Source organism: Vombatus ursinus, unplaced genomic scaffold, assembly GCF_900497805.2.
Source record: "Vombatus ursinus unplaced genomic scaffold, bare-nosed wombat genome assembly UNPS02009062.1, whole genome shotgun sequence".
Classification (NCBI taxonomy): Eukaryota; Metazoa; Chordata; class Mammalia; order Diprotodontia; family Vombatidae; genus Vombatus; species Vombatus ursinus.
In genome coordinates, this window is record NW_020948840.1 from 16911965 (window position 1) to 16938511 (window position 26547).

Sequence of the window (26547 nt, forward strand, 5' to 3'; positions counted from 1 at the left end):
CTAGTGAGTGTTGTGTGTCTGAGGCCAGATTTGAACTCAGGTCCTCCTGACTCCAGGGCTGGTGCTCTATTCAATGTTCTACCTAAACTGCCCCTTGAATTCTTTAACAACATTATTCTAAGGAGGGCTTCATAGGTTTCACCAGATTGTAAAGAGTTCCATGACATAAAAAAAATTAAGACCTCAACCCATGCTCTAGCCTAGATCAATGTGAGGAACTGAGGAGTGGGGATGGAAACAGTTGTTAAGAACTAGCTCAGGCCCTGGACTGGATACCTATTCTCTGGGATACTCCTGGGATACAATAGATAGAGGAAAAGACTTGAATCAGGAGGACCTGAGTTCAAATCCTGTCTCAGACACTTTTTACTTGTGCAACCCTGGTCAAGTAATTTAACCTCTCTCAGCCTCTGTTTCTTCATCTGTAAGAAAGAAAAGGACCTGAACAAGATGGCCTGTAAGGTCCATTCTGATTGTAAGTCTGTGATCCTATAATCTTGCATAATTGATGTGAAGAAGCTTTGTTAAAAGTTAAAGGATATGCAAACAAGCTGCTGCTGCTATGTTTGGAATAATTATTAATTTGACATCTTTGCTGAATACCAAATGAGCTAGGAAAAAGTCTAATATACATAGTGAGTACTTGTAAGGTTGTGTATTAGTAAAGGGGGAGGTGGTTTCCACACCAAAATGGAGCCAATTCATCCTGTATAGGTAAAGTATTGGATGCCCAGAAAACCTGAGGGACTGTATTTATTTCTTCTCTGGCCTCAGAGTTCCATTGCTAAGAGTCAGAGTAAAACTAATGGGAGTAGCTCTCAAGACTAGGATTTAAGGTTAGTGAGTGGTAAGGCAGAGTGGGTGCTCTGAGTAAGCATTAGAAGCAGTGTGGTATAAAGGATAGGAAAATGGGGCTGGAATCAGGAAAACCTGGGTTCATGCTCCATCTTAGACACTCACTAGCTTTGGGAACCTGGACAAATCACTGAAAGTGTCTAAGTCTCATCAATAAAATGGGGAGACTAATAATCCCTGCACCCCCCAGGGCTGTTGTCAGTAAGATGTCTGTAACATGATTTGCAAACTTTGATATACTGTATAAATTCTTTATTTACTGTATAAATAATACCAGTGTTATTGCTGGTATTATTTGGGAGGCTGTAGCTGTGTTTTGGGGGCTTGTACCTGTGGTTTGGAGGTATTTAAGTGGTGCAGTGAATTGAGTGCCAGGTCTAGAGTCGGGAAAACTCTTCCTAAGTTCAAATCTGGCCTCCAATACTTACTGTGGCCAGTCATTTAACCCTGTTTACCTCAGTTTCCTCATCTGTAAAATGAGCTGGAGAAGGAAATGGCAAAACCACTCCAACACGTTTGCCTAGAACACTCCAGATGGGTATATGAAGAGTTAGGCACAACTGAAATGACTGAACAACAGCAACCCATGGTTTCACGGGGACGGGCAACTCCCATTGAGGAAAGTCACTCTGCCAATTTGGATTGGCACTTGCCCTCCAGTCTGAGTTTTAGAGCATTACCTGGGACACAGAGATTAAGTGATTTTCCCAGGATCACATAGGTAATAACCATGGCTAGCATTTATATAGGGCTTTAAGGTTTACAAAGCTCTGGACCTGTTAACTCATTTGACCCTCACAACCCATGAGGTAAGTGCTATTATTGTCCCCATTTGATAGATAAGGAAACTTTGGCTGAGAAAGATTAAGAGATTTGCCCAGGGTTACACAGTTAATAAGTGTCTGAGGTGAGACTTGAACTCAGGTTTTCTGGACTCCAAGTCTAGGGCTCTATCCACTGAATCACCTAATTGCCACAATATGTGTCAGAAGCAGGTCTTGAACCCACAGCTTCCTGATCCTGGAGCTGACTCTCTCTTCACCGTCACACTGTCTCTCATTACTATTACTATTATCACAAAAATGTGTTCAGTTCAATATCTATCATGGGTCCTGGTTATGTATCTTCAATAAAGTGTAAGCTCCTTGAGGGCAGGGGTTTTTGTTGCATGGTGCCTGACATATAATAGATACTTTTAAATGTCTATGGAATGAATAAACAAATAGTTACAAGAAATCTCCCAGCACCTTTAAATGGTCAGGGCAGCATAAGGGGAGGGGTAGGGCACCCTGTAAGAACAGAGCACAGAGGGCTGGGAAAAGAGAATCACTGGCCAGGTGCTAATTTCCAGGCTACATGTGTCTTTAAAATAAGGTTACCTGGGTTCTGAAAGGGCTCTGGCCCTGAAGCATTGGCTTTTGAGTTATTGCTAGGGGAAGAATGCTTCTTTTGGATTAGGTCTCCTTCTCACCACCCCGGTTCTTTCTTTTTTTCTTTTCCCCTTCTGCTTTCCAATGCAATCAGCTGGACAGTGCTCCATGGCAGAATTGGATACCTGCAGAGTCCCTTCCGGGTCTCCTTGGAATACATCTCAAGTGCCAACGGGAGCCTATCTCTGGTAGATTCTTTGTCTCTGAAGAACTGCAGTGAAGGTATGTGTTATGCGATCCCTTTGCCTGCATGCACATTTTGTGACCTCGCTGATGAACAAGAATGCTAATATGTATCAAACGAGTGTACTTCCTGAGTAAAATCCCTTTTGTCTACAATGGTTGAGAAACTGAGTATTGGGGGTTACCCTTTATAGAGAGTTACCACATATCCTACGGAAAGAGAACCATTTTTGAAAGAAGCAGGATGATAGAGTGGAAAATGTGATAAATATAGAGGCAAGATCATGGCTATTGCTCAGTACCTGTGTGACCTTGGACAAGTCACTTAACTACTTTAGGCCTCAGTTTCCTCATCTGTAAAATGGGGGAGTTGGGCCAGGTAGCCTCCAAGGTCCCTTCTAGCTCTAAAAGTATGACCATGTGCTTTGGAGTAAAGGAAAATCTATTTGACTTAAGAAAAGCTACAGGGCACAGTGGATAGCACGCTAGACTTGTAGTCGAGAAGATCTGGATTCCAGTTTTGCCTCAGATATTTCCTAACTGGGTAACTTGCATAATTTGATCTCACCAAGCCTTGTTTTGTCACCCAGAGAGCAGGGGTTTTTAAAAAAGGACTTATTTCACTGGATTGTCAAATAAGATCACGGTACAAAAAGCATTTAGAGTGTCATGTAAATGTGAGTTGTTATTATTATTAAAACCACTCCAACCATAATCTAATCTTCCTTTGAGGATCCAGAAGGCCTCTCAGAATCTTGCCACGCTCCAGCATCCTTATGAATATCAGCCTTCCTGGTCCATTGTTGTAAATGTGGATCTAGGATGTTGGCTTGGATTACACAGAGCCTGTGGCATGCCTCTGAGAGTTACTGTTTTGAATAAATCATTGAAGAGTTTTTGAATAAACAAGCTGTTAATCCTAGCTTGTTCACCATCTTGGGTTTCTTTCTCATAAACGTAGAGGAAATTCCCATAGTTCTGCTCACCAAGAAATTTTGGGGCAACTTCACATGGCAGCCAGGGGCCTCTAAGTACTCAGACAGCAGGGAGCCAGGACAGGAAATCCATTGACCAGATCTATAGAAGGGAGGAAGGAAGAGAGGGAGGAAGGAAGGAAGGAAGGAAGGAAGGAAGGAAGGAAGGAAGGAAGGAAGGAAGGAAGGAAGGAAGGAAGGAAGGAAGGAAGGAAGGAAAGGAGGGAGGGAGGGAGGAAGGAAGGAAGGAAAGGAGGGAGGGAGGAAGGAAGGAAAGAGAAGGGAAGAGAGGAAGGGAGAGAAGAAGAAGGAAGGAAGAAAATAAGCATTTAGTAAGTACCTGCTATGTGCCAGACACAGTGCAAAGTACTGTACAAATGTTATCTCATTTGATCCTCACAACAACCCTAGGAAGTTGCTATTATTCACCCATTTTACAGTTGAGGAAACTGAAACAAATAGAAATTAAATTACTTGCCCAGGGTCACACAGCTATTAAGTGTCTAAGGTGGGGTTTGAACTCAGGTCTTCCTGATACAAGGTCCAACTCTTTCCACTGTGCCATTTAGTTGCCTAGGTTCTCAGAAAATTCCAGTAATTTGAGCTTTATGAATGTTTACATTCTGGATGAACAAAAATGTATTGTTTTAGTCATTGTTGATAGGTTTTATTGGTCAGTGCATTAAACTGGTGATGGCTCAAGTTGTACTACTGGTACCATTAACCATAGCTACCCTTCTATCTTACTTGAAGTTTAAAAAAATTAGTCTTGTTTTTGCCATATGTCTGTAAGTACTCTATGTATAACCCTGCCTTGTAACAAATAAAAATAGTTAAGTAAAAGCACATCTGACAGTGCATGTAACACTCTGTACCCAAATATCTCCACCTTTCAACCAAGAAGAGGGATAAATTACCTGCAATTTCTTTGCTCACAAATGGTACATGAGGTCCTCACTTTTGCCGGTGAACCCTGTAGTGGAAGAGAGGCTAAAGAAATGAGCTGGTTATGCTGGAGGGAGACTTGTATTGAAATGAAGCAGTCATAGGGGATGTGTCAAGGAACAGGCGTAATTCTCAGTATTAGCATAAATCCGTTTGAGCATCCTTGGCAGAAGGTAAAGTGGATGAGGGATTCTCTTTGCATAAGACTCATGATAGAAACTTGTGTAAAAAGACTTTGCTTATCTTGTGATAATTCTTTGTCCCATGGATAGAAAGATGTCAGACTACCTGACCAATATTTCTTTTCAACAGCTCTCTCCCAGAAAATTGTTTCCATCACACCCAACCTATTTCTTGGTGAATGGTGCCTCATGTTAGTGGAGTGGGTTACCTGAGGATGTACTGTGAGCATATGACTGAGTCCTAGAGCCCCAGATTCCATTCTGCCTTTTTACCCTTTTGAATGAAAGGGCTTCACTTCAAATGGGGCAGAAAGATTTTGGGGAGAGTATCTCGAACTTGTTGGTGAGACCTAGGTTTAGTGGATGGCATCATGGTGCCATGGATAGAGTTAGATTAGGAGTCAAAGGTCCTAGACTCAAATCCTGTCTCTGCCCCTTTCTACCTGTGTGAACCTGGACAAGTCACTTATAACCTCTCAGGCCTTTGGTTTCCTCATCTATCAAAAGAGGAGGTTGGAGCAGATGACTTCAAAGTTCCTTCCAGCTCTAAATCTATGATCATTTGAGTCCTCCCTCTGACATTTACCTGTGTGACCATATACAAGTCATTTATTCTCTCTGAGACTCATTTTCCCATCTGTAAAACAGAGATATTGGATTGGTCCCTTTTGATTCTAAACCTTCCCAGTCTGTAATATGACTATTTCATTCCTTTGCTGATTCAGAAGGCCCTTCAAAAATGCATAAATAATATGTCCTCCTGAGAAAAAAAGGGAAAAATATCTTCTCTCTGACTTCTCCACTTCTCTGATTTTTAGACAGGTTAGCCCAAGTAGCCCAGACAATACTCAGAAAATCAGTTCCTGGCTCTCTCTTGGGGTGATCCCATCCAGACCAAGGTCAAGGTTTCTACATAGGAAACACTGTCTCCTTACCTTCTTTCTTGTTTCCTCCCTAAACCTTCTTATAACCATGGAAAAGCAAAAGTAAATGTTTGAAGGATGAGAGCAAGGGACCTTTTTTTTTTTTTAACGTTATGTACTTGGCACTGGGTCGAGAGTCAGAAAACATGGATTCAAATCCTCCCTCTGATTCAGATCCTCCTTTTGTGACTTTGAACAAGTCATTAAATCTCATTGGCCTTAAGTTTCCTCTTTGACAAAAGGAGAAGGTTGGATTAGGGGATCTGGAAATACCTTCCAGCTTTAAATCCCTGGTACTATAGCCCTATAGCAGAGAGAATGAAGTCAAATAACACTTAACAAGCAAGAAGATCCAGTTTCAATCCTAAAATTGATTATGTTTACAAATAGGGGAATTGCTTTTGGGTTGTCCCTAATGTACTTTTTTTTTTTCCTGGGAGATAGAATTTGCTTTTTTTTGAAGTTGGGGTTTGAGAGATGCAATAGGCTAGAAAAAGGGTGGTAGAGCCGATAGAGCCCTGGACTTGGAGTCAGAAAAACCTAGGAACAAATCTCACCTCAAACACTCACTAGTTATGTGATTCTAGGCAAGTCTCTCATGTACTTTGAGCTTCTGTTTCCTCATCTATAAACGGAGATTAAAAACTTCTTCCTATGAGAAGTTGCATAGTTCAAGAGAAAAAGTTCTGGATTTAGAAACAGAGGATTTGGGTTCAAATTCCAGTTCTGCTAGTTACTGCCTGAATAACCTTGGACAGGTCACTTTACACCTCTTGGCCTCAGTTTCCTCATTCATAAAATGAGGGGGGTGGACTAGATCAGTAATCTTCAACTCAAATAAAAATGGGGGCCACTAATCCAAACACAAAACAACTAGGTGGCACAGTGGACAGAGTGCCAGGCCTGGAGTCAGGAAGACTCATCTTCCTGAGTTCAAATTTGGATTCAGACATTTACTAGCTGTGTGACCCTGGGCAGGTCACTTAACCCTGTTTGCCTCAGTTTCCTCATTTGTAAAATGAGCTGGAGAAGGCAACCACTCTAGTATCTTTGCCAAGAAAACCCTAAATGGGGTCATAAAGAGTTAGATATAACTGAAAAAGGACTGAACAATAACAACAAATCTGAACACAAGAATCCCTGAGATCCTTATATTGAATTAATTTTAAAATGGAATATTACCTACATTTTATTGTATTTTTACTTCATTAAAAATGTCCAGTTTCATTTTAATCTGGTTCAGGATGTACTTGAGAGTGTTGTGAGTCATATGCTGCTGCATGTTGGACACCTCTGGACGAGATGACCCCTAAGGTCCCTTTCAGCTATAAAGTTATAATTATGTTCAAGTCACAGAACTATTGTGAGAACCAAAGGAGATGACATAGGTAAAGACTGTTTGCAAACCATAAGATGCTATAGAAATATGAGCTGTTATTACTAAAATTAAGATGGAGCTAAGAAAAGAAGCACGATTGGCAAATATATGTAAATCGGCTCAGTGGAAAGAAGTTTGGTGAGCTGTTGAAAAACATGGGCCCAAAGGGTCACAAATTAAATACAATACCAGCTAAGATCTCTCATCAATCGAAATCCTCATCATATAGTCTTCTGGCATCCTTGTCATATCATCGTGGAGGAGCAGAAGACAGGAAGAAAACACAATTTCCTCTTTTTTTAAACACCCTGCTCTTCTGTACTGTTTATTTAATTTTTTTTAATTTTTCCTTTCCTCTGAGAGAAAGAGAGGAGAGAGAGAGAGAGAGAGAGAGAGAGAGAGAGAGAGAGAGAGAGAGAGACAGAGAGAGAGAGAGAGAGAGAGAGAGAGAGAGAGAGAGAGAGAGAAATTGTGTTTTCTGACTTATCAGGAAATGCCTCATCATGAACAGCCTGGTACAGAGAGTGTCATAGAGTCATCAAAGGACTAAGGTAGAAGGGATATTAGAGTTAATCAAATACAATCACTACTCAAAGCACGAATCCCATGTGCGGAGTCCCTGAGAAGTTGTCATCCAGCATGCACTTGAAGACCTCCAGTTGAATGTATCACTCATTTGGAAAATGTCTTCAAGGGGATTTCCATTCATTGTCATTTTCTTTGAATGTTTCCTTACCTGTTAGCTGTGAGCAATAGAATTGAAATTGAGGATCACCCGAAGGACAATGGGAACTCACTACTTACTATCCCCTGAAGAAATCCATTCCATTTTTGAACAGCTCTAATTATTGGGATGTTTTCCATTATTTTTGAGCTAAATTCACTTCCTCACAATTTCTACTCATCATTCTTAAGTTCTGTCCTCCAGGGCCATGAACAATAAACAAGTCTTTATCTTCTTCTCTAAAATAATCCTTTAAATTGTTGACTATCATAGCCCTTCTAAGTCTTTTCCAGGATGAATGAATGAATAAAAGTGCTTATTATATGCCAAGTACTGTGTTAAGTATCCCTAATTCCATCCATCAAAACTTTTATGCTATTGTTTAGAATCTTACTACCACTGACATACAATAATCTCTTATATCTCTCAGCACAATCCTCTATGTGTAGCATAAAATGATGTATATAAAGCATTCTGCTGACCTTAAAATTAAATATATATACATACATATATATGCTTGGTCATCATCATCATCATCATTATTATTATTCTTAGGCATGTTAGTGCCTTTAGTGACTCAAGCTTCAACTAGAAATCCATCTACATGACATCAGAGAAAAGCCCTCTGCCCTGAAGTCAGCTCTGACTCTTCCTTCTCCTTTACCCCCTACATCTAACGCACTCTGTAGACTATCATTTCTCCTATTGAAATTTTTCTTGACATTGTTCCAACTTTTCTATTCTTTCTACCAAGTGCCATCATTCTTATCCAGGCTCTTATACATATAAACTTCAGTTGCCACAACTGTCTCTTAATTGATCTCTCTGATAATACTGTCTTCCTCACCTGATATGTTGGGAACCTTCCTCCTGTATTCAACATTGTTTTGTTGTTATTAAGTCATTTTTCAATCATGTCCAACTATTTATGACCCCATTTGGGGTTTTCTTGGCAGAGATACTGAAGTGGTTTGTCATTTCCTTCTCCAGCTCATTTTACAGATGAAGAAACTGAGGCAAACAAGGTTAAGTGACTTGCCCAGGGTCATACAAAAAGTGTCTGAGGCCAGATTTGAACTTCAGAAGTTGAAATCTTCCTGATTTCAGACCCAACACTCTATCCACTGTGCCACCTAGCTATCCCAGACATTGTAGTCCTACAAAGGAAGTGTATGGGCTGTCCTGACTCAAGATACATGTTGTTTTTCACACACAGCGTTCTATTGCTCCTCCATGGCTACATAATCTGTCCCCGATCCTTGGAATTCTCTCCCTCCTCACCCTTACTGAAGCCTCTTGCAAACTTTCATCACCTTCCAGACTCAGGCCCAATGCCATCTCCTTCAAGAGTCCTTTCCTGATTTCACAACTATATATTTATTTTGTACATATCCTGCATTTACTCACATGTGAACATAGGCTCTTGGGATAATAGATTCAAAGCTGAAAGGGGGTCTCGGATGTCATCTTCTCCAACCCTGTCATTTTACAGAAGAAACTGAGAAAGGAAATCACTTGCTTAAAGTCTCAGAGATAGTAAGTGGCAAAGCCTGCATTTGAACTCAGCTCTTTCCAGCACACCATGTTGTTTCATATATCATAGCATATGGGATAAGAACTCACTCTTTGACAAAAACTGCTGGGAAAACTGGAAAAGAGTATGGCAGAAACTAGGCATAGACCAAAATCTCACACCATATACCTAGATAAAGTCAAAATGGGTTCATGATTTGGATATAAAAGCTGATACTGTAAGCAAACTGAGGGAGCAAGAAATAGTTTACCTATCAGATTTGTGGAGAACAGAAGAATTCATTGCCAAACAAGAGATAGAGAACATTACAAAATATAAAATGGATAACTTTGATTACGTTAAATTGAAAAGTTTTTTGCATATATCATAGCATACTGCTTTTCCCTAATAGGTTATTATCTCCCTGAGTACAGGTTCTGCCTCACCTTTACATTTCTATCCTCAGACACCTAAGGCAATACTTGGCACATAGTAGGTATTTAGCGAATGCTTACAGATTGGCTAATTGATTGATTGATCAACCTATCTTTTTTTCCAGTCCTACGATTCTCTGACAAAATCCTTTACCCTACTTCTCCTACATAGTCCCTCATTAGTAATGTAATACAACCAGTTCACACCCAACATATGCTTCTCGATTGCCCTTTGGGGTAATCCTTAATTAAAATTCTTTGGAGACCAGAGTATTCCATAATTATGTCCATACAACACCAATGAAACATACAAAGAAAATGACAATGAATTGAATTCACCTTGAAGCCATTTTCCAAATTGGCTGTATATTCCATGTGTAAAAAACCTTATCACCAAAAGGTATCTTATGCCAGAGCCCAGAACCCATTTTTATGGGCCTCCATTCCATAGACAACCTGTTGTGGTCATAACCTAATATAAGGGAGTCATCAAATCAAAGGATAATAAAGTTGTCAGGGACCTGAGAGATCACCTAGTCCTACCCATTCAAATTAAACTGAGGCCCAGAGAGGTTAAGGGACCTACCCAAAGTCACATAGCTAGGTTGTAGATGAGATGAGATAGGAATGCATATTAAGTGCTCTTTCAATTATGCCATGTTATAGCTTTTATTGTTGTTGTTGTTGTTGTTGAGTTGTTTCAGTCATGTCCAATACTTCATGACCCGATTTAGGATTTTCTTGGCAAACATACTGGAGTGCTTTGCCGTTTCCTTCTCCAGCTCATTTTACAGATGAGGAAACTGAGGCAAACAAGATTAAGTGACTTGCCCAGGGTTGCACAGCTAGTAAGTGTCTGAGCCCAGATTTGAACTCAAGAAGATGAGTCTTTCTGACTCCAGATTTGGCACTCTATCCACTGTGAAACATAGCTACCCTCATTATATCTTACACACCACGTTACATTTTAGTCATCAGGAAAACATCTCAGTAGTCCAAACGTAGATAAGCTGACAATCAATCAAGCATTTCTTAAGCACCTTCTATGTGTCAGTCCCTGTGCTAGGATAAAAAGACAAGGAATGAAAGGATGCATGTGCTCAAGAGTCTTACCAGGGGATGGAGGCCAGAAAGGACCTGATAATCCTCTTGAATAGGGTCTTGTTGCTCTGCCCAGTTGCTAGAAGTCTATTCCTCCTCCCAAACCACCTAAGCTAATGAGTCTTCTTCTTTGCCCAGACCACAGAGTAAGTTGAAAGTTGGTTTAGATAAGAGCACAATAGGGCTCTAAGAATGATAAAGGGCTCTGAGATTTGGAATTAAAGGAAGTAGGTTTAGCTCTTTCACTTATCTGTGAAATCTTGGTGTGTCAGTTCACCTCTCCAGGCCTAGGGGGCACAGTGGATAGAATGCTAACTCTAGAGTTTGGAAGACCCAAGTTCAAATTCAGCCTCAGACACTTATCTGTGATGTGACTAGGTTGGATTAAATGAGGCAGTGTCTCATAATGTCTGTGTGACCCTGGGTAAGTCACTTAGTCTTCCAGTGTGCCCCAGACAGCTCTCTAAGATTCTGAGTTGAAGAAAAGGTGCCAGTCTGGATTGGCAGAAGGACTTTCATCACCTGGGAATTCCTCACACCAATGGAAAGCCCACATCAATCCAGTCCATATCCCTGATGTCTCTTCCAGCTCAAAATCCTCCAATCTCATGAACTTTGGAGAGCTGAATCTACCTCCTTCCTGATCTGGGATTATTTGAGAATGGATTTAGTTGGTTTACTGTAAAGAAGAATACCCATGATTTCTGAACATGAAATACAGAGATGCTTCATTGAGTCATGAAAAGAATTCCAGAGTTGGGCCCTGGTGACACCATTGCCACAAGTTAGCTGTGACTGTATGATCTCAGGAGAGATACCTGGTCTCTGTGAACCTTGGTTTCCCTACCTGTAAAATAAGAATACTGGACTAGATAATTACTATGATCTCTTTCCACACTACAGTTCTGTGACTCAGAATGAATAATACTCTATACTTGTCTAGTGTTTGATGGTGATCAAAGAGCTTTCCTACCTTACTTCTCTGGAAGTCCACAATGGCCAAATGAGAGAGGATGGTGGGTGCCATAATCTCCATTTAAAAAATTTTGCATTCCACAAATATTTAGTGGCTACCCATTATGTGCAAGCATTTTGGGAAGCATACAAAGGCTAATAGCACCCATCCCCATCTTCAGTGAATCTGAAGTCTTAATAAGTTATCTTTATTGTTACCTATTTCAAGTTCTCTTACAGTGGACAACTCGTGGTTTGGAGTCAGAGCAGATGAGGTTGAACCCTGGTCCTACTCCATGCTACCTGTGAAAGCTGTGTCTAACTGCTCTGGGTCTCAGTTTCCTCATCTGTGAAATCAGGGGGTTAGACTATATAACTTCAAAGCCCCCTTCCAACTCTAAACCTATGAGCCTTTGAGCCTAGGGAAAGGAGCCAGTTTTATATCTTGCACAGCTTAGGAAATGAGGGAATGTACAAGTTATGTCCATATATTTATTTAGCACCCACTGTGTCTCAAGAACAGCACTAGGTGCTCACAATATGGGGAGGTGGGGAGGGAGAGACAGAGACAGAGAGAGAGAGAGAGAGAGAGAGAGAGAGAGAGAGAGAGAGAGAGAATCAGTTCCTGCCTTCAGAAAACTTACATCCTACTGGGGAAGATGTGTACATATGGCAATATAAATACAATATAAATTGGAAGAAGAAGGCACTAGAAGCTGGGGGAATTAAGAAAGACCTCATTTTGAACAGAACTTCAAAGGAAACCAGGGATTTGCCTTCCAGGCAAAAACAGGGAAATGGGAAAGGGAATGTTGTATGTGAGAAATATCAAGGAGTCAGTGCAGCTGGGCCCTTCAAAGAGTGCCTGATATACATAGCCCCAGCCTGTACTCCGCTGGCAGTCATTTCAACAACACTTGTACATGTTACATAGTTGTACATATCGTTTCCCCCAATAGAATAGAAGCTCCTTGAAGGCAAAGACTGTTTTGTCTTTGTCTTTGGTAGCTAGGTGGTGCAGTGTTTAGAACACTAGACCTGGATCAGGAAAACCTGAGTTCAAATCCAGCCTCAGATACTTACTAGCAGTATGATCCTAGCTCTGTTTGCCTCAGTTTCCTCAACTGTAAAATGGGGATAATAGCATTTACCTCCCAGTGTTGTCGTGAGGATTAAATGAAATATCTGTAAAACATTTCGCTCAGTGCCTGGCACAGGCATTTATTAAAATGTTTCCTTCCGGGGCAGCTAGGTGGCGCAGCGAATAGAGCACCAGCCCTGAAGTCAAGAGGACCTGAGTTCAAATCCGCCCTCAAACCAAACACTTAATGCATACTAGCTGTGTGACCTTGGCCAAGTCACTTGACCCCGATTGCCTCACTAAAAAAAAAAAATGTTTCCTTCCTTTCTTTGTGTCCCCAGCACCTGGCACAATGCCAGGCACAAAGTAGACACTTAATAAATGGCTATTAATTGATTGATCGATCCATGATTATATTGTATCTTCTGCTAGGAAGGATATCTCAGCCCAATTTTGCTGAAATATTTTGAGGTTCTTAACCTAAAGCCAGACATGTTAAGAGCAAAATAATTATATCTAAGCCTCTGAAAGACTCAGACTATACAGCAGTCAGGCTAGTTTGATTGTGTATTTTCCCAGCTCAGGCTCCTGCTCTGATAGAGCATAGACTGATATTTTATCCCAGGCTTTTTCACTTGGAAAAATGAAGGCATCTTATAGTCTTGGCAGGCAGTTGTAAATGTGCATCTCTGTCCTCTCTCTATATCCACTCTACCAAAGACAGCAATAAATAAACTGTGGAGGAGGAGGGCCATCCTAGGCCAGCAGAAGAGCCAAAAAGAAATGAGAACAGCAGGAATGGAATCTAATCATTGGCCAGCTGTTTGGAAGTGATCAGCATCTGGAACAGGGGGCCAGAACCAAACTGTGCAAAATGAGAGATTAGCTCACAGGCTCCTGGCACCCTGATGAAAACCAAGGGTTTCTATGAACCAGAACCCAATCTTCAAAGCAACATCAAGACCTGTCATGCTTCATTTCTCTAGAGACAGATCCTTAGCCTGATCCTCAATTTATTCTTTTGTAGACCAGAGATAAAAGCAGGGTTTGGACTTCATGATGTCCAGGGGAATCTCGCTCAAATCGCAGGTCATTCATCTATTCATTGATTCATTCAGTGAGCATCTGTTAAGCAAACATTATTGTGTGCCAAATACTTGTTGATATAACTATTGACCAGAGTGTTACCTCTTTGAGCCTCATGACTTCCATCTCACTTTGTACAAAGGATTCCTTCTGCCGTGTTTTTGATACCCCATCCTTGTGAGTGGAGGGAGTTACTGTGATACGGCAGAAAGAGCATTAGTTCTAGAGTCACTTCCCACCTCATATGCTTATTACCCATGTAGCCAAGCCACCTAATAATATCCACTAGCATTTATATAATGTGTTAAGGTTTTCAAAGCACTTTACATATTTTATTATCTCATTTGATTTTCATAGTAGTACTATGAGAACCACTATTTCATGGAGATTTCACGCCATCTGTGTTAACTTTTCAGCTGGTTGTCCTCCTGACGTGTAACTCTTTGGATGCTTTTACCTCTATGCCAACAGTCCCACTCCACTGCAGCTCTTCCTTTGATTGGTGAATTCCTGCCCAGGAACATACTTCATGTAGAGCCCAGACCATCCATGCTCACTATTTGCTCAGTTCCACATGTGTACCCTCCTTCAACCCCTCCTTTAGAGCTCCCTTTCATGGGCTGTCTTTCCCTCATTAGAATGTGTGTCCTTCAAGAGCAAGGTTTGTTTTTAATTTTTTTTTCAGGGAGGGTAGTATTTATATTCTCAGAACTTAGCACACTACTCAGTATATAGTATGGGCTTAAATGCTCTATCTATCATCTATTTTATAGGTGAAGAAACAGAGTGAGAAAGGTGAGGTGACTCATTAAGAGTCACACAACTGTCTGAGATGAGATTTTAATTCAGATCTCTCCAATTCCAAGTCCAGTGTTCTATCCACTGTGCCATCTGGCTACTTCACTTATCCTCCAATTCATCAACTATAAAATAAAAGGGTTGGATTAGATGACCTCTAACATCTCTTCTAGCTCCAGACTTCTGATCCCCAGCTCTTTGTGGCTAATTTAAGCTTGGAATGTTCACTGTCTTGAACATTTCCAAAAAGTGAAGGTCATTCCAAACTTCCTTCTATCTAGAGACCATAGGAAAAAAACTGGGCCAGGAGTCAAAAGATATAAATGTTTGTCCCAACTCCACAACCTAGGAGTCATATGATTCTAGAAAAGTCATTTAATCTCTCTCAGCTCCAGTTTCTATCACCATAAAATGAGGAGAGTAGCATCTGCTCTGATATTGGAAAGACCTGTTATGAGACTGAGCTAAGATCATGTTATCTTAGGTTATATTGAGAAAAAGACTCATCCAGAAGGTGCCAGTCCCTTGCCCTGGTCCAATGCCATTTGAGGTGCTCAGCTGTGGGTAACGCACATTAGGATAGCATGTAAGTGAGTTGAGAGTGTTTAGAGGAGGTCAACCAGGATAGCAAAGGATCTCGATTCCAAAGACACAAATTTGGGCTCGATATGAATGAGAATTGACTAACAATTAAAGCTGTCCCAAAGAGGAATGGGTCGCACTGAAAAGCAATAAATCCCTCCCACTGGAGGTCTTCAAATGGAGGCTGTATGACTATTTGTCAGGTGTATTTCAAAGGGATTTCATCCTTCTGATGAGTTAGACTCTTATAATTATTCTTCTTGCTCAAGTCTCTCCGTACTCCAATCCACCTTCCACTCAGCTGCCGAAGGGATTTTTCTAAAGCACCACTTTAACTGTGTCATCACACTATTCAATAAACTCCAGTGGCTCCCTGTTATCTCTAGGACCAAATATGAACGCCCCTCTTAGGCATTCAAAGCTCTTCACAGACTGACCCTTTCCTTTTTAAGAGACAGCAAGATGACACAACAGATAGAATGCTAGGCCTAGACTCAGGAAGACCTGAGTTCAAATCCAGCCTCAGATACGAATTGTGTGATCCTGACTAAATCACTTAACCTCTGACTGCTTCAGTTTCTTCATCTGCAGAATGAGAAAAGTAATAGCACCTCCCAAGGGTATTGTGAGGACAAACTGAGTTAATATTCGTGGAGCACTTTGCAAACCTTAAAGCATTGTACCAATGTTAGCCCTTCTTCTGATCATCTTACTCAATTCTCCCTTGCATATAGTCTACAATTCAGCCATGAGGATCCATCTTCTGTCTCCATGGCTTAGAAGGCCAGTATGCCCTGCTTGGAATGCTTTTTGTCCTCATCTCTGCCTCTTAGAATCTCTGACTTCCTTCAAGATTGAGCTCAAATGCCATCGTCTGCAGGAGACCTTTCCCAGGCTTCCCCAACCCCCCACCCAGCTGCCAATACCTTCCTCTCTCTGTTAATTTCCCATCTACTCATATGTATTTTGCACATTGCTATTTCTGCACACATTATCTCCCCCATTAGAATGTAAGCTCCTTAAGGGCAGGAATTATTATTTTTAATTTTTTTTTCTGTATTCCTAGCACTTAGCACAGTGTTTGGCACAGCAAGAACTTTAATGTGTGCCTATTGATTGATTGAATTCTAGATTTACTGAGTGGCCTCTGAGTTCGCTTCCGCATCTGAAATTCTGCAGTTCTGTGAACATATGGAAGAGCACTTAGTAAATGTGCAGCATTATAAAAATATAAGTAGAGATAACGGCTTCTTGTCCTGACTTGTCCTCTTTTTTGCGCAGCCTCAAGTATGAGGTGGGAGGAAAAAGGCTTTCATGGTTTTAAAGCCTTTTCTTCCTCTTCTCAGAGCACTCTGGACTGAATACCTCCTACAGAGGGCTGGGTCTAGGGTTTGTTTGGAGATCCACTCTCCCTATTAACAAAACATCTTTTCTGTGTAGTTATTTTACATTATTTATGCCTTGTATGGGGGAAAAAAAACTGTCCCTGCTCTTCAAGGCATGTGTTTACATTCTAGGTTTTCAAAATGCCTGAAATTCTTAATGATTGTCCTGTCCCTGGAATATATGTACTCATAAACTGAGAGCTCTTTGTAAGGTACATTGAGATGATGATTACTTGATTCACCGGTCACCAAGGTGAATTCAAACCTATCTTCCAAATACTTTACTTAAGAAGCAGGAGCAAAAATATCACCAATTTTAAATCATGGAAACCATGAGGAATCCTGGCTGCATCATTGGGCCCCTGAATATGGGATTTCACTATTCTGTGGGTCAGTTTCTTCATTTGTAAAATGTGGAAGACAGAGTAGGAAGCCCATACAAAAGTTTAGATATTTTGTATATACCTTGAACATAAAAGGTATGAGAGGCATGGTGCCCCATTTGTGGTGGTACAAAATATGGGGGCATGTAGTAATGCCCAAGATAAAACTAGCATGGGACAACCTGGGTTTTGCCCTCAAGTTCTGGCATTCAAACCCCCACTTCCTATCTATAATGAATTCCATCTTCATGCCTTGCCTGTTGGCCCTTTTTCAAACCACATAGCCACACATTCTACAAAATGGCACACCCTCCAACATGACTATACCTATGGCCATGCTGTCCTTTGTGCTACAAAATAATTTGGATTATTCTGTGACATACTGCCATTCCCTCCTCCTAATTTTTTTTTTTTTTGCTCCAAATGACAGAACTAAAGAATCTCAGGTTGTAATTCCAATGATGCATTTTTTATAGGTAAATAATATGAACAATGGAAATTCATCTTCTTCATTGAGTCCCCCTTATACAATTTACTGTTTTTCAATTTATAGATTTTTTTGAACCAAGCCTATAATTTCATTGCTATAAGAAATTCTGGAAGAAGAAGCTCCCTCTACCATTGCAGGCTGTCCCTTGCTCTGCAGCAAGTCTTAAGAGTCTTAGAGAATTGCCCAGGGCACTGAAAGGATGAATTAATTACACACTTTCAGGCAACCAGTATAACAGGCAGTGGACCCTGGTCTTCTTGAATCTGAAGCCAGGTCTCTATAGGTCATACTAGGCCTCTCAGATGGTTTTTTTGTTTTTTGGTTTTTTTTTTAGTGAGGCAATCGGGGCTAAGTGACTTGCCCAAGGTCACATAGCTAGTACGTGTCAAGTGTTTGGTCTGAGGCCGGATTTGAACTCGGGTCCTCCTGACTTCAGGGCTGGGGCTCTATCTACTGCACCACCTAGCTGCCCCCTAAGATCATTTTTTATAGTGAAGGCATGAGGAGGGCTAGAGGTTTAGGGGTGCTGGGACCCCGAGATGTCGACACGCAGGTCCTGCCCAAAAGAATTCGACCCAAGCCTCTTTCAGCCAAAGACAAGGGTTATTAAAGATCCACCATAGTAGCCAGACTCTTAAGGAATCTGAGAGTCTATGAGGCATTGGCTAGATTCTAAGAATCTGAGCATCTTAATGGAGACAAGATGGATCTTATATACAGACAGACTGTGGGAGGGATCTAGGAGTAGCCAAGTAAACTGGGGTGAACAGAACAGAACTCCTGGGACCTGGACAATGGAGCCTAGCTAGGATTAAGTGTGGGAAATGGCCAGGGGCCATAGAAGGCTAGGCTAGGTTAAGGGTAACAGAGAATTGGGAGATTGGGTATAGCCACAATAAAAGGCCAGTTGATGGGATTATAGCCTCAGGCAAACGCCAGAGATCTGGCCATGTGGGAAAGTCCAGGGTTCTTCCTTTTTGGGATTTAGCTCCCATCCTCATCAGGAATATGTCAAATACCTGTACATTTGTATGGGCTTCCCCTGTGCCATCTGCTTTCTATGACAAGGAAACAGAGCCACAGGACAAAGAAATGCCTTTTCTGTGGTCTAATGATGAAGCCAAGATTAAAATGGCAATTCTTCCCTTTCTCCCATGTTGTTTAGATGCTCTTTGGCATAGATTTTTCCTTTAGAATCCATGAGCATTGATAAAGCCTATTATAAAGTTCTGGGAGAAAGGAGTGCTTAGTGATAATAATGGCAGCTGGAGTGGGATAGGGAAAGTCCTTTGTTAAATATTTGTCCTTTGGAACTTGCCTGGAAATAAAGGCATCCAGAAATGATCATAATTGAATGAATGAACAAAGGAATAGGTAGATAGATAGAGTTTCAGGTGTTTTGAGGTCACTCTAGCCCCCAAAGAAAATTACTTTCAAATTGCAGCTCCATAAATGGAATAATTGAAAAGATTAATCACACTGAAATAATTGGTCTTTTTACAAGTAATTTGGAGCAATATTCAGTCATCGACATCAATGTCTAGTAGCAAAACTCTAATGTATTTATTTTATTAATGGCACTAAATGGTGGTGTTGCTGATTATAAATATTTCATAACTTTTAATTCATTAAAATGAATCAGTAATTTCCTAAACTATTTATTAGCTTTAAATCATCCTTAGCATTCAATATGTAATTGCTACTTTGCCTTGAGAATTGTAAAAAATTATTGGGGTGGGGGGGTGAGGAATGATGGAGCCATTTTGGATGTGGAGAATTAAAGCCCGGTTACAAATGAGTCAGCTTCTCCCTGCTGGGCTGGTCATAAACCAGAGCTTTTTTTGGCACTTGCTTGCATTTGTCAGGACACAAAGGTGCCATTAATTGATAACTTTATTAACCAGTGGCACTAGGGGACAGGCACAGGTGAATGGAATCTGCAGATAATGCAAAAAGTTCAAACCAGTCATGAGTTTTGATTCTATCTTTCCCTTACTCGATCCCCCCGACCATCACCTCATTAACCTCCTCTCAGCAGCTCAACTAACTGCAAAAGTAGTACCAAGTCTATACTTAATTTTGTCCTTGTCTCTGTTTTCAGACAGAGCCACTAATAGAAAAAGGAGTAGAATCATAAAGTCATCTGACATCCTAGCCTTCTACTCCAACCCCCTCATTTTATAGATTAGGAAACTGAGGCCCAGTGAAATGACATGTCCAAGCTCACATAGGTAGTAAGTGTTACAGGCAAAACTGGACTGATACATGGAAACGACCCCAGCCAGATCATCTGGTCCAATTCCTACCTGAAGAATGCCTAATCCTCTCCATATCACCCCTGATGAGGGGCTCGTCAGCCAGCCTCCACTTGAAGACTTTTAGTGACGGGGAATTCACTCCATATTTGAATAGCTCTAGTTGTCAGGAAGTTTTTCAAGAGATCAGAATCACAGAATCTTGGAACTGGAAGTGACCTCAGAGCCCACCTACTCTAACCCTTATATGAACAAGAATTCCCTCCGTAATACCCTTGGTGGGTGATCATCCAGAAGACCTCCCCAGATGTCTTCTATGGAAGCTCATTTATTTCACTTCCATTTATTAGGGAGTTTTTCCTTACAGAATCAAAAACCTGCCTCCCTCTGTCTTGTACCCATTTCTCCTAGTTCTTTTCTGTACAAGCAGAACAAGGTTGATCCCTCTTCCCATGAGAGCTCTTCAGATGTATCCAGACAGCTGTTGCACTCCTCCTAAGTTTTCTCCAAGGTAAACAAACATTCCCAGGTCTTTCAGTTCTGCCTCACTTGGCACAGTCCCCAACCTGTTCACCCTCTTCTGCATACAGTTTGATGTATTAGTGTTCTTCCTAAAAATGAAAGTAACGCAATACTTCAGATTGAGTCTGGCCAAGAAAGAATACAGCAAGACTAACATCTCTACTTTTACAAAGTAGCCTCAGATAATATTAGCTTGGAGGCAGTCAAAAATGACTTTGTCCTCCAAAATCCACAGATAAGTCACAGATAAGTCACTTCCCCCTCTGTAGGCCTCAGTTTCCTCATCTGTTAAATGAGATGGTTGGACTAGTTGGCTTCTGAAGTCCCTTCCAGCTCTAAATCTTTGATTCTGTGATTTTGTGCCACCCTTACTCCTTTCTGTTGTTGTTCAGTCATGCTTGACTCTTTGTGACCTCTTTTGGGATTTTCTTGGCAAAGATACTGGAGTGGTTTGTAGTTTGCCGTTTTCTTCTCCAGCTCATTTTACAAATGAGGAAACTGAGGCAAACAGGGTTAAATGACTTGCCCAGGGTCACATAACTAGTAAGTGTCTAAAGCCAGATTTGAACTCATGAAAGTGAGTCTTCCTGATCCCAAGCCCGGTTCTCTATCCACTGTGCCACCTAGTTGGCCCTTGGAAAGTTGATTCTTTCAGCCAAAGTGTTAGACAAAAGATGGCTAAAGTCATTCTAATTCTAGCATTCTATAACTCAATGAATTGTTAAGCTGCTTTCTGTCCTGCTTCAAGTCTATAGAAGCTATAGGGCCTGTTGACAAACATCTGCGTGATTCTTGGACAGAGTTGGATAATGTTTTCTTCCCTGCATAGCTCCCTAATTTGTGGCAGGTCTGTCAGAATCCATGAAGTTCTGAGTGACGAAAGAATCTAATTGCCATCCAGCCCTAGCTCTTATCCAAAATAATAATCTTCTCTATAAAATTTCCAACAAAGTGCTCATCCAGCCTTTACTTGAATACTTTAATTTGAAGCTGTCTTTTTAGAGGCAGCTAGGTGGTCCAGTGGATAGAGTGAGTCATGAAGACATGAGTTCAGTTCTGGCTTCAGGCACTTACTAGCTGTGTGGCCCTGGGCAAGTCAGTTTCCTTATCCATAAAATGGGGATAATAATGGCATCTACCTCACAGAGTTATTGTGAGGATTAAATGAGATAATAATTGCAAATCACTTAGCACAGTGTCTGGCACATAGTAAGTCCTAATATAAATGTCAGCTATTAACTATGTGTTGCCTTTTCCCATTAGAATGAAAGTTCTTTGAAGGCAAGGATTATCTTTCTGCTTGTATTTGTATTCCTAGCACTTAGCACAATGCCTGGCACATAGTTGTTGTTTGTCCTTAGTTTCAAAGAGGACCAGTGACATCAAGGGGTGATGCTTGACTTGCTCATGAATTGGAATTCAGCTTCACTCCCTCTTCCACTAGTAAATGCTTAATAAATGCTTGTTGTCTTTTTGGCTTTCATTGATGGGTAGTCTGCTAGCCCCTGAGACAGTCCATTCCATCTTTCAGAAAGCTCTAATTACTAAGTACCAATTCATTTTGAGCAGAAATTTCCTTCCTCCTTGTGTTTTCTGCCCCTTGGTCCTCGTTTTCCCCAATGGAGTTAGGCAGAACAAATCTAATCCTTTTCCACATGACATCCCTTCAAATATTTTAAGACAGCCATCATGTTCCCCCTAGTCTCCTGCAGATTATACTTTCCCAGAAGAGAATCAGGAAAAATGCGTTTATTATATACTTACTCAGAATAAGCAAGTTTTGAATTGATGGAGAAAGACTTTGGGAGAAGAAAGAGGTTCTTCTCATTATCACTAACCTTGACTATGCCCTCTACCATTTTGGGTCCAAGGTTCCCCACCCCTCTCCAGAAGCTAATTTGGGAAGAATCCAGCAATGTAGACCCAGACTCATGCCTCAGAGACATAAGGTACACCCATTGCCCTAAGGATATCTCCCTGACCCCCAACTCAAAGAATGTCTAGGACAAGTGGAGGAGGGTGATAACAATGACTTCTTTGCAAACACATATTATAAATGTACTTCTTTCTTATTTAAATAGTCATATTTGTTTTGTAATAACTTTGATTTAGCCTCAAGGATCGCCATGAGTCATAGTCCCTTTAAAGCAGAGGCTCTCTGGGGTCTATGGACCACTGGGAAGGGGTCTGTGGATAGACTTCAGTGTGTCCATGAACCTGGAGAGGAAAAAATATAACTTAATTTTCACTAACCTCTTACTGAAATTTAATATTTCCTTCAATAATAGGTTGGTTTTTTTTAAAGTGTTATTCTGTGAAGGCTTTACCAGACTTCAAAAGATAACCATGAGGCAAAAAAAGTTATGAACCCCTGCTATTAGTCTGGGGCTGCTTGGCCCCATCCCCTTCTTCCACACATACCAGGTAAAGCTGCTAAATATCTGCCCTTCCTGTGTAAACCCCATTGGGAATGAGCTTGCAGAATTCTATTAGTATCTCTGACCCTTATACACTGCCACCCTACCCTTTTCTCCTTTCTAGCCCTTAAAGTCTCTGTCCTTCTCCTTCTACTTCTCCCTTATGACTCCATGCCTTCCATTTTCTGTTGGTTGGCTTTGGATCTTCTGATTAAAATCTGAGTCACTGATAAGCTCACAGGATATAGACCTGGATGCAGTCTTCAAGAGCATCCAATCCAATGGTGTCAAACTCAAATAGAAATGAGGACCAGTAAAGCATATGTGAAGATCCCTTCTGGCCACATATTAACTTGGAAAGCCACATACAACATTATATTTTATTCTATTTATTTATTTATTTTGTTAAATATTTCCCAATTATATTTTAATCTAATTTGAACCACATTAAGGATTGTTGTGGACCACATGTAGCCCAGATGTTCAACATACTGGATCTAATCTAGTCCTCTCATTTTACAGATGAATAAACCAAGGCTCAGAGAGGTTGAAGACTTGCCCAAGGTGACACAGGAGTAGAACCTGGGACTCCAAATTCAGAACTTTTACCATTTCATCATGCACATCATCATAGAGCTACAAAGGGTCATAGAGGTCATCACAACCAACCCACTCATTTTACAGATGAGGAAATTGATTCCTGGAAAGGTTATGTAATTTGCTCAAGGTCACAAAGGAAATAGTGGAAAAAATGAAATTTGAACTCAGGTTCTTTGATTCTACAGTCTCTTCTAGCTCAAACTTTATAATCCAATGACCTAATTCTCTTTAAGATGTAAAATTGGCCCAGGTTTTAATAAACTGGGCCTAGACTTCCATGACAAGAAGGAATGGTTTTGGAATCAGAAGATCTGAATATAAATGACATTTGTTTGACTTTGACCTTAAGCAAGACACTTAACCTCCTCCCTAGAACTCAGTTTCCTTATTGGTAATACAATGAGGTTGTACTCCATGGCTTCTGACATCCCTTCCCACTCTTTCTTTCTATAATTTTTCCCTAATCATTATCAATCAATTTAGTGCAATGGAAAGGATTGTAGCCTAAGAATCAAAAGAACTGAGTTCTAGTACCCTCTGACTGGCTGTGTCAGAATAGAACACCAGGCCTGGAGTCAGGAAGACCTGAGTTTAAATCTGGCCTCAGACACTAGCTGTATGACCTTAGATAAATCACATAGCCTCTGTCTGCCTGAGTTCCTCATCTACAAAATGGAGATTATAGTAGTATCTCCTTCCTGGGATTATTGTGAGGAGATAATGAAATAATATTTATAGAGCACTTAGAACAGTGCCTGGCACATAGTAGGTGCTTCTGGGGAGCCTGCTAGCTAGGATAATATGATCATCAGCAGATACTTTTCATATAAAGGACCATAGTATCATTCATGCAGTGATTATGTAAGGAAACATAGAAGAAGGGGAATGAGGAAATGAAATAGACAAAAAATGGTTTTACCCATAGAGATTAGTTCAAGTCTGAATTTGCTGGGTGTTCTTATAGTTAGTTGAACTGAAAGAGGTTTTTTTGGTGATAAAAAAAAGTGACTTAGGTTTCTCTGTGTCAAGAAATGGCTACAAACTTACCTGCCCCACTCAAAATACAAACAACACAACTGGCACAAGTTTGCTTCAAGACATTAATCCAATCCCAAATTGGCCAAGACATTTCCCAGCTTGGCCATATCACTCAACTTCTGTGTAGGACATTGGATGCCCCTGATGGTGATAGGACCTAGAAGCTGAGACCTTGTAGGCCTAGGACTGGTGTTTTAATGAGCCTGGTCTTACTGGGGCTGTGTCCTAGGGTGTCAATATTAAGGGGGCAGGTTTCTTCCCCATGGCCATTTGGAGACCTATTATTTTGGCACTCTATGGTCATCTGCCAGCCTGACCCTTGCTGCGTCACTAAGTTTGGCCACCAGCCCTTGTCATATAGCCATGGTGCTCTGTTCCCCAAGGATTCCTCATGCCTATTCAGTCCTTAAGAGTGTACAGCCAGATCTTTTTGGGGAGGAGTTTCCCTCTTTCTTAATGCAATAGCTCTATTGCTGCTACTCTTCTCCCTCTCCCTTCTCCCCTCTCCCCTCTCTCCTCTCCCAACAGTCTCCTCTATTAACACCAGCAATGACTTTGGCAAAGGAATTTCTAGTTTGGGCTCTGCCTAGGATCCTGCTTAGCATACTAATAGGTGCTTTGTAGAGCCTTCATTTGTGATCAGGACCTTGGATAGGTCATTTCATTTCTGAGGCTTCAAAAGCACATAAACTTAGAGCAGGGCTCTCAAGCTTTTTATCAGTAGCAGCAACAGCAATGAACAGTATTCATCCAGTGGCTGTTCCATGGAAGTCGCCTTGGTGAGCTCAGCAGGGAATTATAACAAGAAGTATCAAAGAAGCCCTTACCCTCCAGCATCTTGGGGAGCTGAAAAGAGAGTGTTTCAAAGCCTAATACAACAGAAAGAGTTAGTGCAGCACAGCAGAAAACACATATGATAGATAACAGTAATAATAACATTTCTATGGCACTTTTTAGGTATAAAAGCACTTTACCTTTTTTCATTGTATCCTCACAACAACCCTGGTAGATGGTTGCTATTACCATCTCCATTTTATAGATGAGGAAACAGACAGGCATTAAGTGACTTCCCCAGGGTCATACAACTAGCAAATACTCCAAGTCCAGTTCACTGTCCATTGCACCACCTAATTATCTCCATGGATTATGGAGTCAAAAGATCTGAATGCTACACCTGGTTCTGCTACTGACTAAATAAGTCTGGCTTTCTGACACTTAAAATCCCTGAACTTCACTATCCTCATTCCTATGAGGATAATGGAATTGAGAGTGGGAGAAAGAAGAGGCCTGATGGAGTAGATGTTAGATGCTGCATAGTATAGTGGGAAAAAAACTAGATCTAGAGTCAGAGGATCTGGGTTCAAATTCTGCCTCTATCATTTATGACTTGGGTGACCTTGGACTAGTCACTGAAATTCTCTGATTCCTATCCGTAAAATGAAGGGGTTAGAATAAATAGCTGCCATGATCTCTTCCAGCTCTAAATGTGTGGGTGGTTTGTCCTTCGTTCTTGAAGGGGACCGCAGTCTCTAAAGTTCCTTCCAGGAATGGAGCATTTAGGCCTTCTCCAGCATTTCCCATGTAGAAAGTGCTTAACAAACATTTGCTAATTAACTTTCATCAGTCATTCATGCAACCAGAATTATAGAAGTCTCATCTTTATTTGAGTTTCTGAGCAATGGTCTGCAGGATCCAGGACTGTATTTGTTGGGCAAAATGTAGTATTCCCATTGGTGGTATTAAAAGGCTTTGGAGATTGGAGAGGGGAACTAGGGAGGAAAGTGGGTAGTAGTAATTGATGGGATCCACAAAGATATAACTCCCATCACCACCCCCTCCATTCCTAATTAATAGCATGGCCCACAGCCTATGCTTCATAGAGAGTCAATGACAGCAGAGAGTACAGTAATCTGTAATTAGCAGAAAGTTCAGCTGTTCAGTCTTGGAAATTCACATGGATGCAATAACTTCGTTTTCTTAAAAGGCCCAGTGAGGTTAAAAGCCGAAATCTTGTTTGGCTTTTATAAGCTGATCTTTTTAATAGGTTTGGAATTCAAACATAATTAAAATGTTGGCTGCAAAGTTGCTGTGGTTGATACTAGGCATGAAAGAAAAGAATAGGATTCCCTAAATATTCCAGATGAAGTGCACATATATACCAATAAGTATGATGCAGGGAAGAACATGAAAGGGACAGAAGACCCTCAGACCCGGTGCTCTAAGAAAATTGGAAGAGGAAAAGAGCATTTTCAACTGACTTAAAAATAAAACATAGGAGAGGGGAAGCAAGAGAAAAGAACTCTGGATGTATAAA

The 26547-nt window shown here is 40.9% G+C and overlaps 1 protein-coding gene across 1 annotated transcript in view; it reads left to right on the plus strand.

The window, feature by feature from the left end:
- The window catches only part of ALK (ALK receptor tyrosine kinase), a 970895-nt gene that overhangs the window by 714231 nt on the left and 230117 nt on the right, over positions 1-26547 (plus strand). The window contains exon 5 of the mRNA XM_027850364.1: positions 2380-2507. Within this exon, the coding sequence (XP_027706165.1) occupies positions 2380-2507 (128 nt within the window). The remainder of the gene's footprint in view (positions 1-2379; positions 2508-26547) is intronic.